Consider the following 26,143-nt stretch of genomic DNA (forward strand, 5'->3'; position numbering starts at 1 on the left):
ATGATGAACAAGAGGTTAAAGGCATCAGTAAAGAAGTAGAAAATGCTGACGCTGAAAAGGCAGTGACAGGTTTGCCAGAATGGAATGTAATAAAATCTGGATTTAATGTTAGCATTAATTTTGAAGATTTTTACAAGTGGACAACTGCCTGGCAACATGCAGAAATCATAGATACTATCAAAGGAATATCAGATGAAGAGGCAGAAAAATTCTTATAAACTGTTCTTGAATGTGAGGAAAATGTTGGCTATGAGGGATTTGTGCTCTTCCTAACCTTAGAAGAATAATCGAAAAAAATATGGTTAGATGTCAAAAATCTTCGAAATTTTTTTTTCAGCATTAAATGTATGTTAAAAAAATGTTTTGTAAATAGATGTATGTGGTATAATTAATTTATATGCCTATATTTTTTTACTAAAAACAATTAAAAGTGCTTTTAAGAGAATTTCATAATTAAATTCAATTTATTTCAATTACCTGCATAACTCGAAACCTCTTTATCTCAAACATTTTTCGTCTTTCCTGTGAGATTCCAGATAAACAGGTTCAACTGCATATATATCTCTCACTTATGCACCACCTCTTTTATACAAAGATTTTTATAGGTCTCAGTACATTAGATAGGAAAATAATGATAATTATCCTTCGTTTATGCGTTGATCTAATATAAATTTTTCAAGAAGCTCGTGCTTCTAACATTCCGGTTAATATTGAATTACTTAGGCAAAAAGCAGTTCATCTTGCAGAAACTTTGAAAATTTTTCAGCTTCACATGGATGGGTGGAGAAATTCAAGATTCGACATGGCTTAGAAACTCGTACCATATCTGGTGAAAGTGCAAGTGTAGACAAAAAGACTGTAGAGGAATGGAAAGAAGAATTAAAATCTTTAATTCAAGGATACAAAACAAAGGACATTTTTAATTGTGATAAAACTGGTTTGTTTTTCAGGATAATGCATAAGAAAACATTGGCATTTATGGGGGAATCCTGCCACTCTGGAAGAAACAGTAAAGAAAGATTAACCATTTTATTATGTTGTAATGCGGATGGATCAGAAAAACATTCCCCTTTTATTATTGGCAAGTTGAAAAAGTCTTGCTGTTTTAAAAAAATTAAGTGACTTCCCTGAGAGTGCTCAAGCAATAGAGCAGCATGGATGATTCCAAATTTTTTTTATTGCTCTTTCTTCATTCATTTGAGAAAAAAAAAAATGGAAAAAGAAAAGGATCAATGTCCAGCCCATCCACAAGACTTGCCAACTTTTGAACATATCAAAGTAGTGTTTTTTCCAGCACATTGCACAAGCAAGCTACAGCCTTTGGATTTAGGCATTATCCGTTCCTTAAAAGTGCATTACAGAAAAACATTGGTTTGTTGATATCTTGCAGAACTGGAAACAGGCAAATCAGCATCAGCCGACGTAAAGATTACAATTCTTGAAGTTATGAATGTGGTATGTGCTGCATGGAGAAGAATTGGACCATCCAGCATAAGGAATTGCTTCAAAAAAAGCTAGATATCTATTTTCAGATGAAAATGAATTTATGGTTAAAATGAATGAAGTTAAAGAAGATTGGGATTTCGATCTTAGTGATAACAAATAGAAAGTTGCATCTAATGGACTCTTTTATTTAATGAATTTATTGTTTTTGATGATAATCTATTAACAACGGAATTAAGAGATATCAATGATATGGACGATGAGAACGTGGAGGATGATTAAGTTCCTCCAAATCACACAGCAGTATTCGAAGCTTTAGACACTATTCGTGACTATTTACATTTTAATTCCGCTTCTGAAACTCCCTTATCCCATTTATATGAACTGGAGAAAAAAAACTGTTTTTGAAATACGTCGGCAAAAACAAATACAAACATGTAGTAAGGATTATTTTGCAAGAAAATAAATTGCCTTCAGGTATGTTAAATTATTTCTTTGTATAATTTTAGTAAACACCAAAACAGTATAAATATTAACATTTAATCTTTAGAAATATAATTACTTATATTGTCACTGCAATTTATGTTGCGTTTTAGAATTTTGAAGTTTTTTACTTATGCGTCTCTTTTACTTATGCGCTTTTCTCATTTGGCACCTCACACCTCTGTATAATTGAGTGTTCACTTCACTGTATATATATATAAATAAACGATAGCATGAAACTTTAAGGAGTTATTCTAATAAGTAAAATATAACTTACACTTAAAAACAATTATGTAACTATATTCGATAATTAAATCTAAATTAAATAAATTAATTTCACTAATCTACAAAAAAATGACCTTGAATGGCGTCTAGTAAGTGAAATGCTGTTTTGTTTTGGTGAATTCTTATTCATTCTTTAAAGAAAGAAAATTGATGACTCTGAAAAAGATTAATGTAAATGTATTAGCGGTTAGAAAAAGGATATTTAGTGATTTATTATTCTTTGCAGAATATTTTGTATGATTGTTTTAACTTTTATATGGTTTTGTGGTTACATATACATTCACTTTAAAAGTGAAAGATTAATAATTAGTCATTTATATTGCTTACTGATTGATGTTATTCAAATAAATAAAAGATTTTGTTCTTAAAAAAATTTTGCAATGTGATAGATAGAATATGGTTCATCTGATTATTATTTTCTGTGAATTACAAGAATGTTAAATATTTAAAGAAATTCAAATCAATATAGATGAGTTGTTTATTGATATTTAACTTAAAAATATTCTGTTTCTGTCAAAACATAAATATTGCATCATACAGTGTTAACAATTAAAATATATTTTCATGATATTCATATTAATTATTATTTTATCTATATTAATTTTATTATGCATATTAATTCTTTTTTTGCAATTTTAATAGAAAAATAGTGTATTTTATTGTATGTTAATATAAGTTATTAGTAGTACTCCCATTCCCCCCTTAATCCATTTAAGTTACACCAATGGACATTTGAAGAAACTGTTTTTATAAGAAATAAACTCATTTATCTGTTCAGGATTTCCTATTTAGGAAAGGGTCGCAAAAGTGATTTGAAATTACTAGCATCAGAACTTGGGTTACAAGTTACAGAAGATTTGAAAGTAATTCAATTGCGAGATATAATTTTAAGTTCTACTTCATGCAATGAAGAATTTACGAGAAATATGTTAAGATACTATATTGGAGAAAGACTTAAACTGATTGAGCAAAAAACAGCCGAAGACAATGCTTTATAGATGGTCGAAGAAGAAAGGTTGGATATAAGAACGCATGTTCGAATTGGAAAAACTAAAACTTCAACTAGAAGTTAATCAGAATTTGCAGAGACCATCTGTTGCTCAAGAAGCAGAGCAAACGAAGTTTGATTTAAGTCGTATACCTCCGAAGTTCAACCCTAAAAACGATGAGATCGTTCTTTACCTAACTGAAATTTGTTAACATACCTGAAACAAACTGGATCCCATATCTGAGTGGTTCATTACCCCCGGTAATAAATCAACTAGTTGCTAGAGAAAGTGAAGAAGATTCAAAGGGTTAAGCAAAGGTGAAAGATATATGCTGTTGAAGTGTTATAGACTGACGGTTGATAGATTTCGACAATTGTTTTCTCAACACAATAAAGGTGCACACAAAACATATAGAGATTTTGCTTTTGAAGTGAAATCTTATTTTGAAGGATGACTTACTGAGTTGAACATCTCCAAATTCAATCAACTTCAAGATTTGATCATTGCTGATCAAATAAAGAAAAATACACCTCCTGATGTCAAGGAACATTTTATGGATACTTGGTCAGAGCTGAATGATCCATTGATTTTAGCCGATAAGCTTGATTTTGAAAATATGAGATATAGCATGAAGAAAAATGGACCCCCTATTGCCAAGAAATCATATTTTAAAGAAAACGAAAAATTTGTTCAAGATAGGTGATTTAAATCTCCTAATCCTAGAGAGTCCCCAAACCAGAAATGCGAATTTTGACGGTTTGAAATTTTATAATGCCCGACCAGAAAGAAAAACTTCTATACATTGCTATGGTTGTGGTAATCCTGGATTTATTCAATCAAAGTGCCCTAAACGTAATAAGTTTAAAGGAGAAACAAAACCTATTGTGAACTATATTAACTTGTATGCAGTTGAATTAACGGATTTGCCGTCTAGTTCAATCTTTCTAAATGTTTGTGGAGAGAGTGCAGCTTTTTGCGCTGATACCGGTGCATCCAATTCTATTGCTGGAGAGAGATTCTATAAACTGTTGAAAGACAAAGGTTTTATCTTTAACAAAAAGAATATTACAATGGTATTTGCTGATGGTAAAGAGAGAAATGTCCAAGCTTTAACTACAGTAGTTAATCTTAATGTAGAAGGAAAGATAATCCCATCGCCCTTTGCCAAAAGCTAAAGGTAATCGAACATTACTTGGGACTGATTTTCTGCAAGCTGTTGGAATAGTGCTCAACATCCAGAATGGCACTTGGCATTTCAGCGAAAATCCTGAGAAGCAGTATCTCTTTTACAAAGAACCATCTGAAGGTAAAGTGACCCCAAAAGTAATAGTATCTCAGAAAATGACATTTCCAGAGACATCAAAGTTCACAGACAATCCTGTTGCTAAATTAGAAACATCTGATGCCGTAAAATTAAGAGATGATGAAGGAAAGCACTTATCAAAAGAGCAACAATACGAAATAAACTCCTTGTTAGAAGAATACAAAATTATCTTTCAGCCAGGGGGAGATGCCACTCCTTATATTGAACACCGAATTAAAACTGGAAATATCTTACCTGTTGCTGAACCTCCCTATTGAATGACCCCTGCTAAAAAAGAATTGTTGAAGAAAGAGCTAGATTCATTACTCGCTGAAGGTATTATTGAGGAATGCGAATCTCCATACGCTAGTCCAGTTTTGTTGGTTCCTAAACTTAACGGTTCAATCAGATTTTGTGTAGATTACTGGAAACTGAACTCTACTACCATTCCCGATACATATCCATTACAAAGGATGGATGATTTGTTAACTGAGGCCAAATCAACAAACTTCATGTCCACTATAGACCTAAGAGCGGGTTATCATCAGATAAAGGTCAATGATGCAGATCAAGAGAAGACAGCCTTTATTTGTCCATTTGGTATGTACAAATATTTGCGAATGCCTTTTGGTTTACGCAATGTGCCTGCCACCTTTCAACGTCATATTGACAAATTTCGATCTGGACTAAAAGAGGTGTTTGCACTATCATTTCTAGATGATATTATAGTGTTATCTGAGACTTTTGATGGACATTTATCAGATTTAAGAAAAGTGAAAGACTTTCTATGTTCAAACTCAACGCTAACAGGGGCAAGTGCCATTTTGCTTGTGACCGAGTTAAATATTTAGGTCACTGGATAACTCAAGAAGGTGTAGAGGTTGATGGTGATAAAGTATCTTCAATTCAAAGAATTTCTGAGCCAACCTGTGCAAAGGAAGTTCAGTCCTTTTTACAGACTTGTTCCTAGTTTCGTAGATATATCCCTCATTTTTTCGAAGTAGCAAGACCCTTTAGTGACTTAAAAAAAAAGAATAAACAATGGACATGGGGTGAAAATGAACAGAAATTATTCGAGGAGTTGAAGAGAAGGTTGATTTCACCACCTGTGTTATCTCAGCCTGATGGAACAAAACCGTTCCATATTAAAACTGATGCCAGCAATTATGCTCTTGGAGCAGTTCTTGTCCAAGGCGAAGGCCCAGAAGAACATGTTATTGAGTATGCAAAGTCGATTGCTAAGTTCAGCTGAAAGAAATTATTCAACTACCGAAAGAGAGGCTCTTGCAGTAGTTTGGGCCCTTGATAAGTTCCGTGGCTATGTGGAAAATCAAGAAATTATAATTGCATCAGATCATCAACCGCTGAAGTGGTTAATGAGTATCAAATCACCATCTGGTCGCTTGGCTCAATGGGCCCTTCAAATTCAATCATATCATCCAAAAATTCTTTATACTCCTGGGAAATTGAATGTAATAGCAGACCTTCTTTCTAGACCAACTTACGAAATTAAAGACTTAATTTGTGATATTAATGCTGTTTCTATAGATTTACCGTGGAGGAAATCTAAAGATATTCGTGATGAGCAGATGAAGGATGAAGATGTTAAAAAGATTATTGACTGTTTTGAGAGTGGTGAAAAAAACGAAAATTATATAAATTGGACTTGTAGAGGATATTTAATGAATCAAGGCACCTTATATGGCTATTCATCTGAAACAGACTCTGAAGAAGCTCAGTTAGTAGTCCCTTGTCAAGAGAGAGAACGAGTGCTACAACAATATCATGATGCTCCCACTGCAGGGCATTGTGGAGCTAAAAACACTTACAATAAAATTTCTCAAAGATACTATTTTCCTGGAATGAGGAAATTTATTTCAGATTATGTTAAAGAATGTGCTGAGTGCAATCGGTATAAACCGAATAACCAGAAACCAGCTGGATTGTTAAGAACGCCGATTTATGTTCAAAGATTTGAAACCTTCGCAATAGACTTGTTTGGTCCCGTCTGGAAAGAAATGGATTTTTGTAATTGAAGACACCAGCACTAAGTGGGTAGTTTTTTGCTTTAGAAGATGCCACTGCAACTACATGAGCAAAAATCCTAATCGAAGAAGTTTTTTTACGCTATGACTTGCCCAGAAGAGTAATATCCGACAATGGCGCGCAATTCGTCAGCGCTGTAATGCAGCAAACATGCAATTTCCTAGGCATTAAACAAGAACTCATACCATTTTATCACCCCCAAGCCAATCCCTCTGAGAGGCAAAATAGAGACTTAAAACCTAAATTAGCTATATTAGTCGGCGATGCGCATGATACATGGGAGGACAAACTACCTCTGATTCGTTTTGCCATGAATTCTTCGAAGTGCGAAACTATTGGTCACACTGCAGTATTTCTGCAATTTGGTCATGAACTTCGAACAGTGGATGAGGTCAACCATGATTTAAGAGGACTCATTGACAATGACAACTTCGTACCTGAAATCAAGCCCTACTTAAAAAAGTTCGCTCGCTTGACACCTCAAATCAGAGAGCGTGTAGAACAAAAACAAGACCAACGAAAACAATATTTCGATAAAAATCGTCGACAAGCTTATTATAATCCAGGTGATAAAGTATGGATAACCCTACATCCAGTGAGAAAATCGAAGTATAAGAAAAGTAAGAAGTTGATACCAAAACGTGAAGGACCTTATGTAATCTTAATAAATAGATCACCTACCACCTATGACATTGCTGATCCTGATGACCCGAAAAACGTATTAGGAACTTATCATGCAAATATGTTAAGACCTTACAATCTACCTCCTTCAGGTGACCCAGACCCTGCTGCTCCCCTGAAGAAAAGAGGTAGACCAAGAAAATTTGTGAGTTCACCCTCCAATACTGACTCTTCGTTGGGACGTCGTCAGAGCCCGATGGGGAGTCTGTAGCAACCAACTGATGCCCTGTGGTGCCACCTATGTCCTCACCACCGGTACTCAGTTCAAGTTCGGATATGAAACCTCTAACATGACTATTCCCCTTTTCCGAGTTTTCTTAAATTTTAATTCTTTCATTTACTCTTGTTCAAATGTAATTTATGTTTGTATCTGTGGTTATTAATTAAAATTCTTTATTAAATGTACCTTTAGTCACTTTTGTCCTAATTTACAATTAATTTCAGTTAGCCGATATTCCTTTACATTACATATATATATATTTATCAGAACCTAACATTTTCAGTCGAAGCGTTTCTCTAATTTCATAGAAAACTAAATATTATATAAAATTTAAACTCTTTAGAGTAATATTTAAAAATAATACTAATAATTAGAATAATTCTAAAATGATTTAAAGAGACAAATTGAAAATTTTGAAAAACTAATATCAATCGTAAGAATTTTCATTTTCTAAAAATAGTAAATGATCCCAAATTCAAAAATAAAATTACTTGTTTAAAAAATTTAATCAATGAAGTTTTTTCCCCCTTTATTCTAGTGCCTTTTAAATTCAGGAACAACTAATCGGGTAGAATAGAGAAGACACTTCAATCACTTTTGTACACATAGTTTCCGATGATTTTAATTTTTAAGATAATTTCTTTTAACACTATATTATATTACTACTTCTCCTGAATTTTTGCATCTTGCCAGAGTATAAAACTAATTTTTCTTATTTTTTTCTCATCAAGAGTAGAAATATTTTTTCAATAACATTTACAAAAGATATACTCACCGTTATTGTCACCTTGTCTCATCATTACATGTAATCGAACATCATCTTCAGGGATGCCTTCCATTCCATATATTTCAACATCTACACTGTTTCTGGAGGTTTGTGCATTAGGCACTTCTTTAATAACTTCTTTGTGTACCTAACCAAATTTAGCACATTAAATTAAATGCTATTCAAACTAATTTAAAATGACCTTCATAAATATATTTACCTGCATACAATGAATAGCTAAACCAGGTCCCGTGTAAAGCTTCTTGAAACATATATGGCATTTGAAATGTTTTGCTTTTTGATGCTGAATTAAAATTTTTTCATCTTCAAATTCTCTATTGCAATACCTTTTAAAAAACTTAAGGAAAATACAATTTTACTAATGAATTTTAATCTATATCAAAGTAGATAGTATCCCAAAAACGCTATGACCATTAAGTCAAAATAATTCATTTACAAACACTGCAGAACCAACCAACTATATTTATGCAATATTTTTCTGTTTAAAATTTAGTATGCTAATAGAATGAAAAATTTTCATAAAATTATGTAGTTCATTTCATTTATGTAATTCAATCCCATAACAGTTAATTAATTACATGGTCGGAAAGATTTCTTTCTTGTGATCTACAGCAGAATAATCACCAAGTCGAGGCAACTTACGGGTGTGAAGCGAGGCAACTTACGGGCCTGTGAGAAACTAAAAAAAAAAAAAGAAATGACAGAAGGTAACTAACTCTGCGGGTATAACTCAAAGCCATCCCTAAGGTCAAACTTCCACATGTCTTTTTTAAAAAAATAGTGCGTGGAGTCCCTCTGCGTGGAAGAAGTTAAACTTCGCAACCTGCGATGTTAATTGTAGAAGAATCAGCAGTCGTAGAAGGATCATTAGTTCTATTCAACGACTCTTTTTCCTGCTCCGCTCGCTTCCGTGCTCTGTAATCACGGCAATATTGTGCATTTTTCCCTCGTGGACCTCTTGAACCAGTGGAAGTGCTTGTGGTTGCCTCATCGTCTCGCCCTGGAAAATGTATTTGTATTAATAATGTATGCGAATGCGTCATAATGTAATTTCAGAAGAGAAAACTTAACAACCAATTGATATTCACAAGAGACATACCTTGACATAACCTTAAATCCGTCGCATTGTTTTCAATCATTTTTTACAATTGTTATCCACTAAATTTGAAAATAAAAAATACTACCCTATTAAATTATATGTGTATCAAGACAAACTGAAAAATTATTTATAGAAAAACAATACTTTTATTATTTTTATGCTAGTGAGATCCAAAACAATATGGAAATGAATGAGGGAAAACTGGATCCTACCACTTGATTTCCCGGCCAATAAAAATGTAGCGTTAAACGTTTAACACAACAGTGTTGGAAGTCGCATAACTTCAATAAAATTTTTTGCAAGTTTTAAGTTCATGGGTGTATTGGCAGGACAGATCATGATGGGAAAATATCCCTAGCTGTTTTCTGCAATGTTTTTTTTTTCTTTCGGGACATTATTTCCATTTCAGTTCTTGTACCAAAAAAGTCACCTTATTTTGATTGCAACTGGAGAGCTGCATACAAGAAACTAAAGAAATATAATAGAAGGGAATCAACAATCAACTTGAAAGGTATAACTGAAAGCCACTCAGAGGAAAAAGTATTTTGACACACTTGACAAAGTAAGTTTCCGTATCATGATTTGCGGCATAATAATCGTCATGTCTTGCTAACTTCTAGGCAGTGGCTCATGGGAAACTAAAAAAAAGACAATCACAGAAGGGGACAACTGGGAGGGCATAACTTATAGCAACCTTCTGTCAAAAATCTACACGTTTTTAACAAAACAATTTGCAAGTTTAAATTCCATTTGGCACATTGGGAATTGTGGTTGGTGTGACAGATCAAGATATGGAAAGATCTTCTAGGTCTATACCCCTTGCATTCTTTTTAGTGTAAAAAAGTCACATTTTATTTTTTAGGTATAACTAACGTGACCATTTATTTTTTGACTCAAAACGGGACATAGGTTTATTTAGGTCAAATCATAGGTAGTCAATGAAAAAAAAAAAACTTTTTTAAAGCTATTTATTCAGAAAAATTTAGTTGGCTTAAAAGTTACAAATCTCAAAATATAGGTACCCAAAATGTTTAGTTATATTTATCAGAAGAACAAATTCGTTTTAATATAGCTGGGGACGATTTCAAGTAAGAATGAAACTCTTGGCACGTTTTTTTTATATTCACTTTATTTATCAACATCGCCTTTAGAACTAAAATTTGTAACTGGGTTTTCTCAGATGTCCACAATTTGTTCATAATAGAAAATACTCTTTCTACTGGAACATTTGTAACAGGCAAACATAAAATATATTCATTTACAATAGAAAAGCTTTCATGCTGAAGATTGTTGGCGCGAAAGTGTTTGAATACTTCCACCCAACGGGTTTCCGTGGAAATATTTAAATTATTCCATTCCGTTATTTTTTTCGATGTAATGCAATTAGAAATTAATGAAAATTCTTCAAAAACTTCAGTATCTTTATTACAGTCAATATATTGCTTTTCAATTAATACATCCAGAGATTTTTGAATATCTTCCCATGTGGGGACCTTTTTAAATCTGCCCAATAAAATATATCCATTTCTTTGGTGAGAAAGCAAGTCCACTGCTCCAGATATTCACGGCTTGTTTTATAAAATTCTGTAGCCGTCCTTTTCACAAATTCTTCATCAATATCAGTACCACTATCTTTCAATTTTAACATTAATTGACGGACCATAAATGGAAGAAACTGATTGGTCTGTTTCTGAGTTAAATTGTCTTTTAATTGATTGATTCCCTTTGCAGCTTCAATTGCCGATACAGTCTGACCTTCAAGTTTTAAGACAGCTTGATAAAAACTTGCTGACTGAAAAAAATAAAACCACAATTCGGATGTGGGATCTTCAAAAAAGTTTTTTAGTAACAGGGGACATTTTTCAATACTCAAAAAGTAGCTTTTTAATGGCTGATACAAACCCTCTCCAAAGCAGGCATAAGAGCAAGCCATCTGGTTTTATAGCCGAGCATTTGTTGATATTCGGCACAAAACTCCTTTAGAGCTTCAACTCGAATTGTATAAATATAAAAAAAATGAATATATCTTCACAATAACGCTTTCGTAATCTACGAGTAGCCCATCTGCAGCAGATTTTATTGCATTGTGAATTACATGGGCTCCCCATCCAATACCTATTAATTCTTTTTTCAGAGATGGTTGTAATTTCGTTCCTCGCCTAACTGCACCTCCGAAATTGACGTTGTCATTGCCCCACAAAATGCTACGACTGTCAAATTATTATCTGCCAACACTTGGTTTAAATAATTGACAATGATGTCAGAAGTTTCACCAGGTTGGTCTTGGAAATCTAAAATTTTTACTTGCACACCTACGTAAGGTTGAAAAAAGCGCACTATAATGGGGTATATTTTCTTGTTACCGTGGTTTTGTATTAGTATTGTAATACAATTGCACTATCAAGGTCATCTTTTAATTCTTTCATTTCTGTATGCATCAAAACATTTACTACAATAGCTTCTGATTTCGTACTCGCGCATGTAAATTTGGGATCAAAACATGTGGTTTTCTTGTATCGTGTGATAAGCCCAGACGCCTTCTGCCGCGTCGATAACCAGATTGAGTAGCTGGCCGGCCGTCTGCTACTCAAATTTTCGCGTGGTTTCTGAAAACGGGACAATTTTGCGTCCCACAGTCCATTTCGGGGACACCGGGACTCGTAATTGTAAAAAGGGACAGTCCCGTTCAAAACGGGACGTCTGGTCACGTTAGGTATAACGCTCCATCAAATTAAAATGTTAATTTTTTGAAGAAAAAAAATACTTTAATATAACTCATGATATTCAAAAATATTACTACGTTCAATTAAGAAGAAATATTTCATCAAAAAGGATACCAACACCATGGCTTTGAGGGCTTCTTTTTCTTTCGACCCATATTTTAGTATATAGAATAAAAATGAACAATTTAAAGAGAATAGAAATACACAGAAAATATTTATTTTTTAACTTTTAAATAATATTCAATCTTCAATAATACTGTTACTTATCCGTATTTAATATAAATTTTATTGACAAACATTAAACTAAGATACAAATAACTTCAACATGTCGCATCGTCACCAAAATAGGGAATTAAAATTAGGCTGTGGCTATTCAGCCGGCAGATAACAAAATGAATTTTACTTAGCCGTTTTCTGTGTATCAGAAATGAAAAAAACTCAATGCATTGAAACAGTTTAATAAGTATGAAATGTCTATATATTTTCGACATATCAAACTAAAACTGTCGAAACTGAATCTCTTCTAAGTGAAATTGCACCGACAGTCGGTTTTTTTTTCTTTCAAGAGATTTTAAATTGAATTGAGTTTCAATGGGCTTTTTTATTAGTTATTATGTACCATTTTTTCAATTAAAATGTTTTACAAGTTTAAGAGATTTTTGGAATGATGTATTAATCGATTAATCTATTTATCGATTTTTTTTCTGTTCCCATGCGATTTAAATATTGCCTTTTCATTAATCGAAATCATACTAATGATTTTTGCCATGGCGGATGAAGGTACGTTATAATGTAATATATCATGTTAGTTTAATAAAATAATATTCGTTTTCAACTAATGATAAAATACATAAAGATTTGCTGAAGACATGCCGCTATAAACTTGTGAAGTGCTAAGAAGTACTCCCTGATTCAATTTCATTTACTTCTTATAGACTGTTTTAGTAAACACAACCTCTGATGTCAAACTTGCAATATTCAAGCTATATCTTTGCTTTGCATAACAATTGTCTCTTTATGAATGTTTTAGCTTTATGTTTCCAAAATTCCATTTTAATTGGTTTTAGATATTTGGAATTGTTTTATTTTTACATCCCTTACCGATTTCGAATATTTTTTGCGAATGATATTTAGAAATTCTGAATATGATAAGATGTTCTGCAATTTTTTTACGCTAAAAAATTGGCAGGATAACACTTGAGTGAGCCAAATTTAATTTAAAATTTGCCAAGTTGACTGTTATAACTAATTAAAATTGACTTCCCAGTTCTTGGAACTTATTTTATTGTCATTCAATCATGCAGTAATTATTAGATGTGACTGAAAGAGATTAACTCGTTTAGTCTTATAAACTTATCCTTTAATAAATTGGTTGATTTTAATTCGTTATGTTTAATAAATAATAAGAAGAATCTTAGATTTCAAAGCTTTAAACCAGGTTCTCTTTGTGCATTACCCATAATATTCAAATTGAACCACTTATTATAATACTGGGTAATCGTGTGCCCCACCATAGGAACTAATTATAGGCTCAGTAGGGGGTATATAATGTGGTCCAATAGTTTACAATTTATGTATAATAGTGTCTTGAATAGCATTAAATTGAGGAAATTCGAAGTCAATATTTTGTATTACAATACGGTCCTATACCTCCCCTTAATATTGACCTATAATATTCAAATTAGTCCCTGTTTTATATTACTGAGTAATAGTGTACTCCACCAGAAGAAATAATTATAGGCTTATTAGGGGGTACACAATGTGGCCCTACAGGTTACTATCAATGTATATATACAATAGTGTTGAAATGTGGTTTAATGTTAAATTATTTTGTAAAACAAATTGATTGTAATTAATTATTTTGTTATGTTTATTTATGTGGCAACGGTTAGCCCATACTTTATGAGTGTGATTATTTGCAGTGGAGTTGATTATTTGGTTGTATAAATGTTGATTATTAGGTTTCTTCAGTTTTTTTTTTTAGAGTAGTTACTGACATTTAAAAAATCATTTAAGTTGAAACTAAGGAATTAAATTGTTTTTATGTACTTTCTTGAACATTGAGCAGTGAACATACTTTATAAAATTAGCCTATAAAATTACTAAAATCTGTACCTAAAGTTGAATGTGAGAAGGTACCGCTTAACGGTAGTAAATTTGGCTTGGACAGACTACAGACCCCTGGCTCTATATGGGACTAGAAGATTTCTGTATCAATTTCTGAACCAAAATGGTTGCCAAGGTTTAGTGACAACTAGGTAGAAGCATGTGAGAATCTACATAAAACTTGGAAAGCTCAAAAGAGTAAAACTCATAGCCATTATATATTTATTAAAATTTAATATTACTTTTTCGAGTGGGCAGTTTCACTTTCAGTTGACGAGATTTTTCATGTGCGATTGATGAAATTAGGTATAGTTATACCTGATGGATACCTGAAATGTTCAAGTCACAATCATTCGTTACAGTTTTTTATATTAACATCAAAGTTTTTATTTTATTCAAAGCTTTTTATTTTAGTATTTACTTTATTTATTTTGTGTATAATTTGCCTGCAGAAAGATTAATTTCATAAATTGAAGGACATTATGAAAGGAGAAATGAAAAATTTGTGTGTTATAGGCTTTAAAAAAGTTTAAATATAAATTAAAATGTCGAAAAGAGTTTATGAAATGTTTAAAAATGTTATGAGAAATGTTTAAAAGAACCCTAGCTGTGCAACAGTTATTCTTTTTTTTTGAAGTTTAATGTATTTAATTAGATTTTTATTGTTTCATGCTCTTTGATAGTAAATCAGGTAATTTCTTGGGCTTAGCATTATACATATTTAAGTTTATTTATTTTCATTTGTAGGTGCATCTTCCAGTAGTAATTCTGTGGATGAGGTAAGTTTAGTTTTTTCTGTTTAATTTTTAAATTAATTAATTTTATTAAATAAAACTTAACTTTAATAAACAAAAAACCTTAAATTTCTTAATCTTATAAATTTAAATTCTTGATTTTGTGTATTTTAAAAACTAAATATTGTAAAAATTATTACAGGTTGACGGAAGAATAGATAGCCAACCTCTTTCAAATTCGACATGTGAGTATTGTTATGCATTCAAATCTTTCATGTAGAGCATTGTTGCCTATTTTTTCTCCAATGTTTTAGCTTTTCAAACTATGATCTAAATTAAGATATATTTATTTTCTATGTGTTATATTAACAATATCATACCTGACAACTTTCACGCATTTGGCATAAAATTTTATTTTTATATTTGAAGTGGTAGTAAATATATACTATTTTTTTCTTTTATAAACTTATTTTTCAAATGATTTTGATCACCACTATTCTTAAAAAATTAAGCATATAAATTAATGTGTTACTACCATGTTTGTGTGCTAAAGATTTTTCAAATACAACATATTTTTTTGCTTACAATTGAAATTTTAATTCCATTTTACGACCACTGGGAAAAATCATAATGGAAGATATCAAAAGTTGGCAGGTATGCCAGTGTTTTCATTACAGAAAAAAAAATTGGAGAGAATTTCTCACCCTTTCTCAAAAACAGGGTGAGATTTCAAAAAGTTAAGTGAGATTTCTAAAAATTAAAAAAACACGAATAGACTTGGATAAAAAATATTTCTTTAATTATAATACATTTTTAACATCTTCTAATTTTTAAAGCATTGGATATTTTTGCTGGATCATCATATGGAAAATGTTCATATATCTACTTTTTCATCGGCTATTCTCATTAGGTTGCTCAGATGATTATTAGTCAATCTGTTACGAAATTTTGTCTTAAATCGGTTTTGTGTGCTAAATGACCTTGCAACATATGCTGATCTATCCTCTACATCTGCCAGCATAGGCTTTTCAATTATTTCTGCTATAGAATAGTGAAGCTCATTGAAGTTATTTCCATGTTCATACTTCATGCTATGTCTTCCAGCATAGCATAGTTTTCACAGCCTTTAACTTTTACAAATTGCTTTAATTTGTCAATGAGGGAGTTTGGTAATTCATAAAAATATAGCTGACTTTAAATAACTTATTATAAAGGACTCATTTTTTTTCTCAACGGATTTTTTATTTAGCTGAAAAATATCCATATTTGTTTCGTTTTGACTGTTTCTACCGACATTTGTTTTATTTTCATTTGTCCGTTACAGAGTAGAAGATGTTGCCTTAACAAGGTATTTGTCCATCTTACATTCATGCATAAAAGAATTAAACATCTTACATGAAGAGACCTTACCTACGATGAACACGTGGTTGCAGAGAAATGTGTTTTGAAAGTGGTTCGGGGGAGGGGGTGTTCTGCTGTTAACTAGCGCTGTAGTGAAAACACTGTATGCAATATGTAAAGTTAGTTAAGTTAACAATCATATGCATAAAGTTAGTTGTTAAAATTTTAAATAAAATGAGGGCAGATCTCTTTACCATAGAAATAGCAGATATCTTAAGATAGTTTTACTTAAATAGATTCTAATTACTCGTTACAATGTTTTCTTAATATTATGTTGTGATTGTTTAATATGATAGCAGTTTAGAATAATGTCTTACTGCTACCGGGTGTTTACTAAATTTACTAAAAACCATCGTCCGTACACGAAAAACTGACTATCTCCCCCTTACCAGTTATTATGAAGGGAAAAGAAATGCTAGGTTTAGGAGGAAAGTGTTGGTGTGTCGTAGAGCAAAGATCTCCATAAAAACAAAAGAGGTGCTTTTTCAAAAACAAAGAGACCTTCAGTGTTGAAAAGCTAAATATATTCATTATATCTGGCTTGAATATTGACCTGCAATTTTTAAAAATGTTGAAAACGCCAAAATGACTTATTGACGCTTGTCATCTAATTATCAAATTGCTACCAAACCAACACCCAAAAGACATTTTTACAATTGTTGCGAAGAATTGGGATAGGCAAAAACATTGAAAGCCATAACCTGAAAATGGTAAGTACTTGTATGTACTGGATAGTGGCATTTAACCTTAAAAGGAACATCAGTTTATGGTATACCTGGGAGTTGTTTTAAAAGAGCAAAGCTCAACTATTTAAAAAAATAAATAAATGTCTATTATACTGGTAAATTATATATTAAGACAATATCAAACTATTATTTTACAAACAAAATTTTTCAGAAAAATGAAAAGTGATGTTTTAAAAAGGCTGTCTTCTTTACTACGCAAAATATAATGGCTTTTTATATTTTATTTCAGCAAGTCCTGATACTGACAATTGTGTAGTTGTAAGTAGTTCAAGCCAGCCAGAAAGTGTCAATCAAGGTAAAGTTATTTTTAATATTTGTTTTTGATTTTTAATAATAATATCCAATGTTAAAATTAGAAGTCAAAATTATATTTATCTGTTAAATGAAAAATGAAATGCTAATCATTTTTTAATTTATTATTTTATTACATACATTCTGCAAAATATCTTGATAATATTAAGCATTGAAGTAAATAATAAACGATCCCTAAGTATAGCACAGAAAACTATATATTTTTTATTTAAATAAAGTGAATGGCAAAAAAAAAACAAACAACTTATGTTAGAATTTAATTTATTGGAATTTAATTGTATACTTAGATTAAAATTTGCTTCTATTATTTTAAATATTTAAATCTGTAATTTAATTGTGTTCTGCAATTTTTAAATGCTGTAGTTTTCCTTTATTCTATAAATACAGAAATTCTCATCTTATTATAAATAATAAAATACTTGTAAAAAATGAATTTTTTTATTTAAAAGGTTTTATTAAATAGTCTGAAATTTAATAGTACATCTAGTTTGAAAACCTGTAATTTAATTATTGTTTTATATAGTATTTATACACTATAGTTTTCTTTTTTCTTACTCCTCTGCTGTACAGTCCATGAAGGACCTTGGCCATCTTTACCACACAGCTCCACATTTAGTCTTTATCCTCCAATTTTTGATTTTCATTTTTTTCAGATCTCTTTCTACCAGAGTTGGCCGTCGATTACAACTGTAATTGATTACAGATAATTACAGCTATGTAATCAATTACTTGTAATCACGATTACAAGTAATCAAAATTTTTGATCACATTAGAGTAGAGCGAAAATGTAATCGATTACATTTTTCAATTACAGTAATCAATTACTTGTAATCATGATTGCAAAGTTTGATTACAGCTGTAATCATGATTACATAGTCGATTACAGTAATCAATTACTTGTAATCGTGATTACAACTTTCAAAAATTTTTGATTACAGCTGTAATCATGATTACAATTTTGATTACAGTAATCAATTACTTGTAATCATGATTCCAAGTAATTGCGATTACAAGTAATCACAACGAAAACGATTACGGGTAATTACGATTGCAAGTAATCAAAATATATGATTACATGTAATTTGATTACATGTAATTGTGATTACTTGTAATCAAACTATATGATTACAAGTTATTACAATTGTATACTATATGCAAATTCATTATGTAAGTATACATGAGTTTACATATTTTTATGTACATAGAATGTACGCACGCATGAGCGTACAATTTGCGATTCCTATTTATACAATGTATTCACAAACGTTGTTTGTATGTACTATATTCATAATTATATTGTAATATACTTTATGCAACACGCATATGCTTACAACATATAATTATGCATTTATGAAACATGTACGCATGTATGTTAGTTTGTACAAAAAGGCAATGTTTTGTATCTTTGTATACATAGACAATATTTGTATGAACGTATATGAAAATAATGTTTATGCGTTTGCATGCTTTTATGTACTTAAGTACATACATTGTATAAATTTACGATAATAGCACGTATATACAATGTACGTATTTATATGAAATTGTACGTATTTACGTACAATATGTAAGAATGTTAAAGGTGCAATATATGCACATAGTTGCATAAATAAAATGCGTACATGTATACATGCACATTTATATATACATCGATATATGCACACACAAAGTATGTACAACGTACGTATGTACTTGTATAACTACATACTTAGTTAATACTTATGTGCATGTAATGTATGGATGTACAAAAAAATAGTTATATGCACAGTGTACGCATGTACATAATTACAAGTAATGTATAAATACATGCGTGCATTTAAATATATGTAATTACAATACATACATTAGAAGAATTTATATAAGTAAAGTTATTAAAGTTTGTTTTAAAATTTATTCTAAGGCGTATAAAACTCGACCTCATATTTTTTAGAAAGCAAACGATAATTTTATTTTAAATTTCTAAATATTATTTCCACACATAAAATTTTCCGTTTTTTTTACCATTTAAAATATTTCTATGAATCATGCATTATGTTATTAGTAATGCTTTAGTACTTATTTCTGTAGCATGCTTTAGCACTTATTTAGTAATGTTTAAGTACTTATTAAAAAAATAAATCTGTATTGTCAAAAATTTCATGAAAATACCTGAAAATAATTTTTTATTCAAAGAATTTGAAAATGATATAGAACAATTAAAGCTGAAAACTAAATTTAAATATCGTTTGATTTTGTCATTTAACTTGCTTGAGTCATTAAAAGTTAACTTACATGCATTTTATCAGGGTTCCTACACGGTCAGGAAAACCTGCAAAAGTCAGGCTATTCTAAAATTAAGCTAAAAAGTCAGGATTTTTCTTACATATTCATAAAGTGAGGAAAATAAAAATAAAAAACTATAGTTCATTCAAATACTGGACAGGCAAAAATAAAGTTTCAAGGAAAAATTCTGTAATTCAAAATATGTAATTTAATCATAGTAACATTCCTCTTTCCCTGGTAGAACCTGTCCTGTTAGCAATTTTCCTCCTGTTTATCCAATGATAAGGAATTTTTGATAGGGTTGCTAGGTTTATTGCCCTTTGTGTGAATAACTGGTTTACAGACAATAGTAGCTGAAACAACAGCAGAAAAATCAATAAAGGAATTTTTACTGTTTTGTGATGCTGCCAAAAAAAAAAAAAGAAGAGCAAAAGAGTTTCTTAGAGTTTAATCCACAGCAAAAGAGATTAGATAATTTTTTTCGAAATATTTGCACAGAGAAAAAAAATGTGGAAATATGTGGGAGGTTATAAAAATTGTTTTTATCCTCTCTTCGTGATAGCGCAACAGTCGAAGGGAGGGTTTTCAATCAATAAAAGCTTATTGGTTGAAAACCTCAATGAAGACTCTATTATTTCACAGAGGCGTGTGTATGATTATGTTTAATTCATAAATGGAATAAAAAATATAGACATTAATGAAAAAATGCTAGATACTGTAAAAGGATCTAGAACAAGATGGAGACGTGCATTAGAAGCCAAAAGAAAAGGAAAACGAAGAGAATAAAAAAGCTTAAATTTCTAGAAAACGAATAAAGGAAAAGATAGATGATTTGAAATTAAGAAAATCTAAATTGACGAAAACTGCTGCAACGGAACTGGATGTTCTTGATTCAGAACTACAAAATATGTTGAGAAATATTATGTAACATGGGAGCCCCTGAGTTTCTCCGGAAGCTTACAGTATTACAGAAATAAATTTAAAAATTCTGGAAAAAAAAGAAGATATTTTTGATTTTATTTTTTTCACAAGCTGCATAATTTTTCTATCTGAATTTTTATTTGTATATAATTAACTTTTCTTGACTTTTTTCGCCTTTATATTTCAATATTATCTTTTTAAAGAAAAGTCAGTTTGAAGTGAATTGGTGATTTTTAAAAATTAATAACTTAATGTAACAAATGTTCTAGTATGTTTTAAGAGTAAAAATTATTTGAGGATACTGATACATATCTCGCAGATTTGATTAACCCTTTATATCCTGACAACACTCATGCATTTGGTTCCACTTAACATTAAATAATATTTCCATAATCCAACAGATTTTCTTGATCTTTTTAATTTCAATAGTTTTCGTATCTTGCTACAAAAACACACTAAAAGTTTAATCTAATCATGATAATTAAAAATGTGTTTCACAAGTTTTCTGAAAATATATTTTGGGATAAAGTGCTATTACCCAATTCCACTTTAATATATAAGTGTTTATCCTATTCAATATATGATACTTATGACTAAGTAGCATATTATTACTAATTGAAACTGCAATGTTAAAAGCTTTGTTGGAGTGGGAAACGGCAGGTCAGGAATTTTGTAGTAAAAGGTCAGGAAAAGCCTGCAAAAGTAAGGATATTGTTTTCTCAAAATAGTGTAGGAACCCTGTTTATTTATTGCATTGTACGCATATTTAGACATAAATGTAATGCGCATATGTATACGTGTAATGTATGTACGCATGTACAATGTATGCACATACATTCATGTATTGTACATGCATATATAGTGCATATGGATATGCATACATGGAACATACGTGCATTGTACATGTGTGAATACATTCATTGGACATATATACATTGCACCATATGCATAGATAGGGATAGCATGCATGTACACATTTATTAATGTATGCATGTACTCATGTATGAAAGAATTATGCTCAATATATTTATGCACATATGTACTGTATATGTACACACATATGAACATTATATGTTCATTTCATCATCTGTACGCTTTATATATATACATCTGTACAATATATACAACTGTACAATATATGCATCTCAAATGTGTGTATGTACATATGTTATGCATGTCGAATGTGTGTATGAATATATGTAAAATATAAATCTGCCCAATGTACGTATAATCGTACACAAATGTACTATGCATATTTGGATACATACATTGAACATGAACATATTGTGTATATGTACATAAATACATTGGATATGTATATCATGTGCATGTATATATATATTGTACATACTACATATATACCTTTATTGTACATGCATACATGTATTATACTGTTCATAAATAAATAGCACATGCATGCATGGGACATACATTGTACACACAATATATGTATGTTCGAACAAACAACAAGTACTTGTATATGCATGCGTACATGAACATAGATATACATTTTACATACACAAATATTTGCATAAAATGCATATATTCATTGTGTATAAATGTACATGTCTACATTGTTTGCGCATACAAACGTAATTATCTATATACATACGTACATATATTTTATACTTGCAATATAAGTGTATGTACATGTGTGTGTGAAACTAAGATATCTGAACATATGCACTAGATAAAATCATATGTACATAAATTTTAGTTACATTTATTTGTACGTATACAAATACGTACAAAATGCAGTACTTGTAAATATGTGCAAAATGTATCGTTATAAAATGCATTATACTATCTGCTGTAAAATATAATCATTTATAAGAATAAGTCTTGTAATTGTGTATTTAGATTACATGTAATCATAATTACATGTAATCAAATTACATGTAATCATATATTTTGATTACTTGTAATCATAATTACCCGTAATCGTTTTTGTTGTGATTACTTGTAATCGCAATTACTTGGAATCATGATTACAAGTAATTGATTACTGTAATCAAAATTGTAATCATGATTACAGCTGTAATCAAAATTTTTTGAAAGTTGTAATCATGATTACAAGTAATTGATTTGAAGTAAGCGAAGATAGCTCCTTTGAGATACTAATATTTTATTAAACATATTTACATTTATATACAAGTTGGTTTGATTTACAAGAAGCATCATCACAGCAGGTGATGAGAGAAAATACTGACAGGCTGTCATGTGCGTGCTGGTATTTATACAATTCTAATATGATGACGTCAGAACTCTTATTTCAGTTCACTTCAAAAATAAGTAAAAACACAATTGATTAAAGACAAACAGATAACAATATGAAATAAACTTGATTTTACGATGAGCGGCGAACCTATCACCACACAGTATCCCCCCAGTGACAAAGTCACGATACCAATAATGATTGTTTAAAAACAATCATAAAATACAAAGTAGTAAATTGAAATATATGTCTTAATTAGGAAAAAAAATTAACTTGGAAGTTGGAATACAATTAATAGATACAAAATATTTAGATGCTTTTATATTCCATACTCTTTAACAAAATATTTTGGGAAATGCACACGGCGACCAGATTTTGTAACAATTTGCTTTTCTTCCTTTGTTGGAGATAATTGCTTTTCGACTATTGGAATTTTATTTATTTTTAATTTCTCAGAAATTTGAAAAGCGGGTTTAATTCTATCTATTGAGACAGTTATTTTCTTACCATGAAAATTAATAAAGGTTTTCTCAGAACGTTCAATTACACGGTGTGGTCCGGTGTATGCAGGGGATAGTGGAGGACGAATTTTATCTACTTTTAAAAATATATGAGAACAAGATTTTAAATTAGGATTAATATAGAACTTATTTTTACTGTGTGCTGATGCTGGTACAGGACTTAATTTTCTCATTGCGACCATTAAATTTGTAACATAATTTTCTGTTACTGGTGGAGATAAAGAATTTGGGTTTAAAAGATCCGAAGGTAGACGTAAGGAAGTACCATAAACAAGTTGTGCACAAGTTGCATTAATATCAGCTTTTAAAGCTGTGCGAATACCTAATAAAACAATTGGTAAAATTTCGGTCCATTTATTATTTTCCTGTGCTATTATAGAACTTTTAAGTTGTCTATGAAATCGTTCTATCATTCCATTACTTTGCGCGTGATATGAAGTAGTATGGATGTGATTACTGCCTAAGATATTAGTGAGATTTCGAAAAAGAGTTGATTCAAAATTTCGGCCTTGATCGGTAGTTATAGTAACGGGTGTGCCAAATCTAGAGATCCAACCGTGAATAAGTGCTTTTGCGGTGGTCTCGGCAGTCATATCCGTAGTAGGGATAACTTCTGGCCATCTCGTGAATCTATCTATTATTGTAAGGCAGTATTGCTTACCTTCAGAAATAGGAAGTGGGCCAATAAAATCCAGATGGATATGGGAAAATCTTGCGTCGGGTTGAGCTAATGTACTAAAAGGAGCTTTAGTGTGTTGGGAAACTTTAGCTCGCTGACATTTCTCACAAGAACGAACTTTATTTTTGATATCCACTTTCATGTTGGGCCACACAAATCGTTTAGAAATTAAATTCGTAGTTGAATATATTCCAGGATGAGAAAAATAATGTAAATTATCAAAAATAATTTGCCTGTATGATTTTGGAATAAAAGGTCTAGGGTACTTAGTTGAAAAATCACATATTAAATTAACATCTTCCAAAGAAAAGTAATGTTTTTCTAATTTTAAAGATGAATTATTTGAATTTAATATTTCTTTTAATTCTGGATCTTCATTTTGTTCCTGTTCTAGTTTTTTAAAGTCTATTAATGGAGGTTTTGAAATTGCATTTATTTCTATTCGCGATAGAGTATCAGCAACTGAATTAGATTTTCCTTTTACATGTTTAATATCAGTTGAAAATTGAGAAATATAATCAAGATATCTGAATTGGCGTGGGGAACATTTTTCAGGTTTTTGTTTAAACGCATAAATTAGAGGTTTTTGGTCAGTAAAAATAGTAAAACTTCTACCTTCAAGCATGTGACGAAATTTTTTTATTGACGCGTATATTGCCAATAATTCGCGATCGTATGTTGACCAATTTTGCTGACTTTTATTTAATTTTGTTGAGAAAAATGCAATTGGTTCCCACTCATTATTTTGATATTGCATTAAAGAACTGCCGATTGCAAAATCCGACGCGTCAGTCCACAGACTTAAATTAGCACCAGGTTTAGGATATTTTAATAAAGTTGCATCGGCTATTGCTTGTTTTGCATCAGAAAAAGATTTGTTTGAAGTATCGGTCCAAATTAACGGTAAATCAAATTTTTTTGATGATTTGTTAGATTTCTTAATATTTCGTTGTCCTTCTAAAAACTTGGTTAAAGGTGATAAAATATGAGCTGCATTAGGAATAAAGCGTCTATAAAAATTAAATAATCCTAGAAATCTACGTAATTGAGTAATCGTATTTGGTTTTGGAAAATTTAGAATTGCATCAACGCGATCACTTAAAGGTTCAATGCCTTTTTCGGAAATTTTGAAACCTAAAAATTGTAAACTATTCTGACTAAATAAGCATTTAGAGGGATTTATTGTTAAACCAAAGTACTGCAGTCTATCAAAAAGTGATTTTAAATATTTTACATGCTCTTCGGGGGTTTCGGAAGCTATTAATATATCATCTATGAAAGCGTAAACACCTTCTAAGCCTCTAGTTACTTCGTCAATAAAGCGTTGGAAAGTACTGGCTGCATTGCAAAGTCCGAATTGCATACGAGTACTTTCGAATAATCCGAAAGGAGTTATTATTGTAGTTTTATGTACATCTTCATGGGCTATAGGTATTTGATGGAAAGCTCGAATTAAATCAATGTGAGAAAATATTTTAGTTCCATGTAGTTCACTAGTAAAATCCATAATATTAGGAATTGGATATTTATCTTTAACAGTTTGAGCGTTTAAAGCTCGATAATCACCTACTGGACGCCAGTCCAAACTATTTTTCTTGGGAACTAAATGTAAAGGTGATGAAAAATTACTTTTGGATGGGCGCATGTGGCCTAGATCTAACATATGTTGAAATTCCATTTTTGCTATTTTTAGCCTATCGGGCGCTAGACGCCGAGGTTTAGCAAAAACTGGTGAACCAAAAGTTTCTATATGATGTACAACATTATGCTTAACAATTTGGTCTGAGCAAATAGGTTTAGTTATTTCAGGATATTCGTTTAACAATTTTTCATAATAATTTTCACCAAGAACAGTTTTAATTGAAATAATGTCAGAATTTTTAAAAATACAATGAGAATTTAAATTAGTAGTAATATCATTTAAGCAACGTTTTCTAATATTAGGTTTAAGATTAAAATAGTATAAAAAATCTGCACCTATAATATGATTAGTTATATCACAAATATAAAATGGAAAATTAAACTTTCGTCTAAGACCGAAGTCTAAAGTTAACAATTTCTTACCGTATACTTTTATGATGGTATTGTTCGCAGCTTTAAAAGTCTGAATCGGAGAAAGAGTTTTTTCTTTTTTATTTGCTGGAATAATTGAGCAGTCACTTCCGGTATCCACTAGAAATTGCTTGT

General features: G+C 30.7%; 2 protein-coding genes and 1 long non-coding RNA gene across 19 annotated transcripts in view; 2 read left to right on the plus strand and 1 right to left on the minus strand.

Annotated features, from left to right (window-relative positions):
- The window catches only part of LOC107448747 (BUB3-interacting and GLEBS motif-containing protein ZNF207), a 35,574-nt gene extending 23,106 nt beyond the window's left edge, over nt 1-12,468 (minus strand). For 2 of the 4 annotated variants that reach the window (XM_087159993.1, XM_071184819.2), the window contains exons 1-3: nt 12,174-12,417; nt 8,437-8,563; nt 8,226-8,364 (exon numbers count right to left, since the gene is read on the minus strand). In XM_087159993.1, the coding sequence (XP_087016119.1) occupies nt 8,226-8,364; nt 8,437-8,563; nt 12,174-12,214 (307 nt within the window). In that variant the 5' untranslated portion in view covers nt 12,215-12,417. Of the gene's footprint in view, nt 1-8,225; nt 8,365-8,436; nt 8,564-12,173 lie in introns of all 4 variants that reach the window. The other 2 variants (XM_087159995.1, XM_087159994.1) reach the window with 2 other exon arrangements.
- On the plus strand, nt 8,157-12,452 carry LOC147814246 (uncharacterized). The gene is made up of 2 exons (XR_015432734.1): nt 8,157-10,198; nt 12,050-12,452. It is a non-coding gene; the product is annotated as an uncharacterized LOC147814246 (long non-coding RNA).
- Nucleotides 12,469-12,575: 107 nt separating the features above from the next.
- RanBP3 (ran-binding protein 3) overlaps nt 12,576-26,143 on the plus strand; it is an 83,698-nt gene continuing 70,130 nt past the window's right edge. For 5 of the 14 annotated variants that reach the window (XM_071184755.2, XM_071184757.2, XM_071184766.2 and 2 more), the window contains exons 1-4: nt 13,005-13,068; nt 14,913-14,944; nt 15,102-15,144; nt 17,276-17,341. In XM_071184755.2, the coding sequence (XP_071040856.1) occupies nt 13,020-13,068; nt 14,913-14,944; nt 15,102-15,144; nt 17,276-17,341 (190 nt within the window). In that variant the 5' untranslated portion in view covers nt 13,005-13,019. Of the gene's footprint in view, nt 13,069-13,241; nt 13,261-14,912; nt 14,945-15,101; nt 15,145-17,275; nt 17,342-26,143 lie in introns of those variants that run through there. The other 9 variants (XM_071184767.2, XM_071184781.2, XM_071184759.2 and 6 more) reach the window with 9 other exon arrangements.

Source organism: Parasteatoda tepidariorum, chromosome 3 (assembly GCF_982258835.1).
Source record: "Parasteatoda tepidariorum strain Cologne lab strain chromosome 3, Ptep-v5.0, whole genome shotgun sequence".
In the NCBI taxonomy this organism is placed as follows: Eukaryota; Metazoa; Arthropoda; class Arachnida; order Araneae; family Theridiidae; genus Parasteatoda; species Parasteatoda tepidariorum.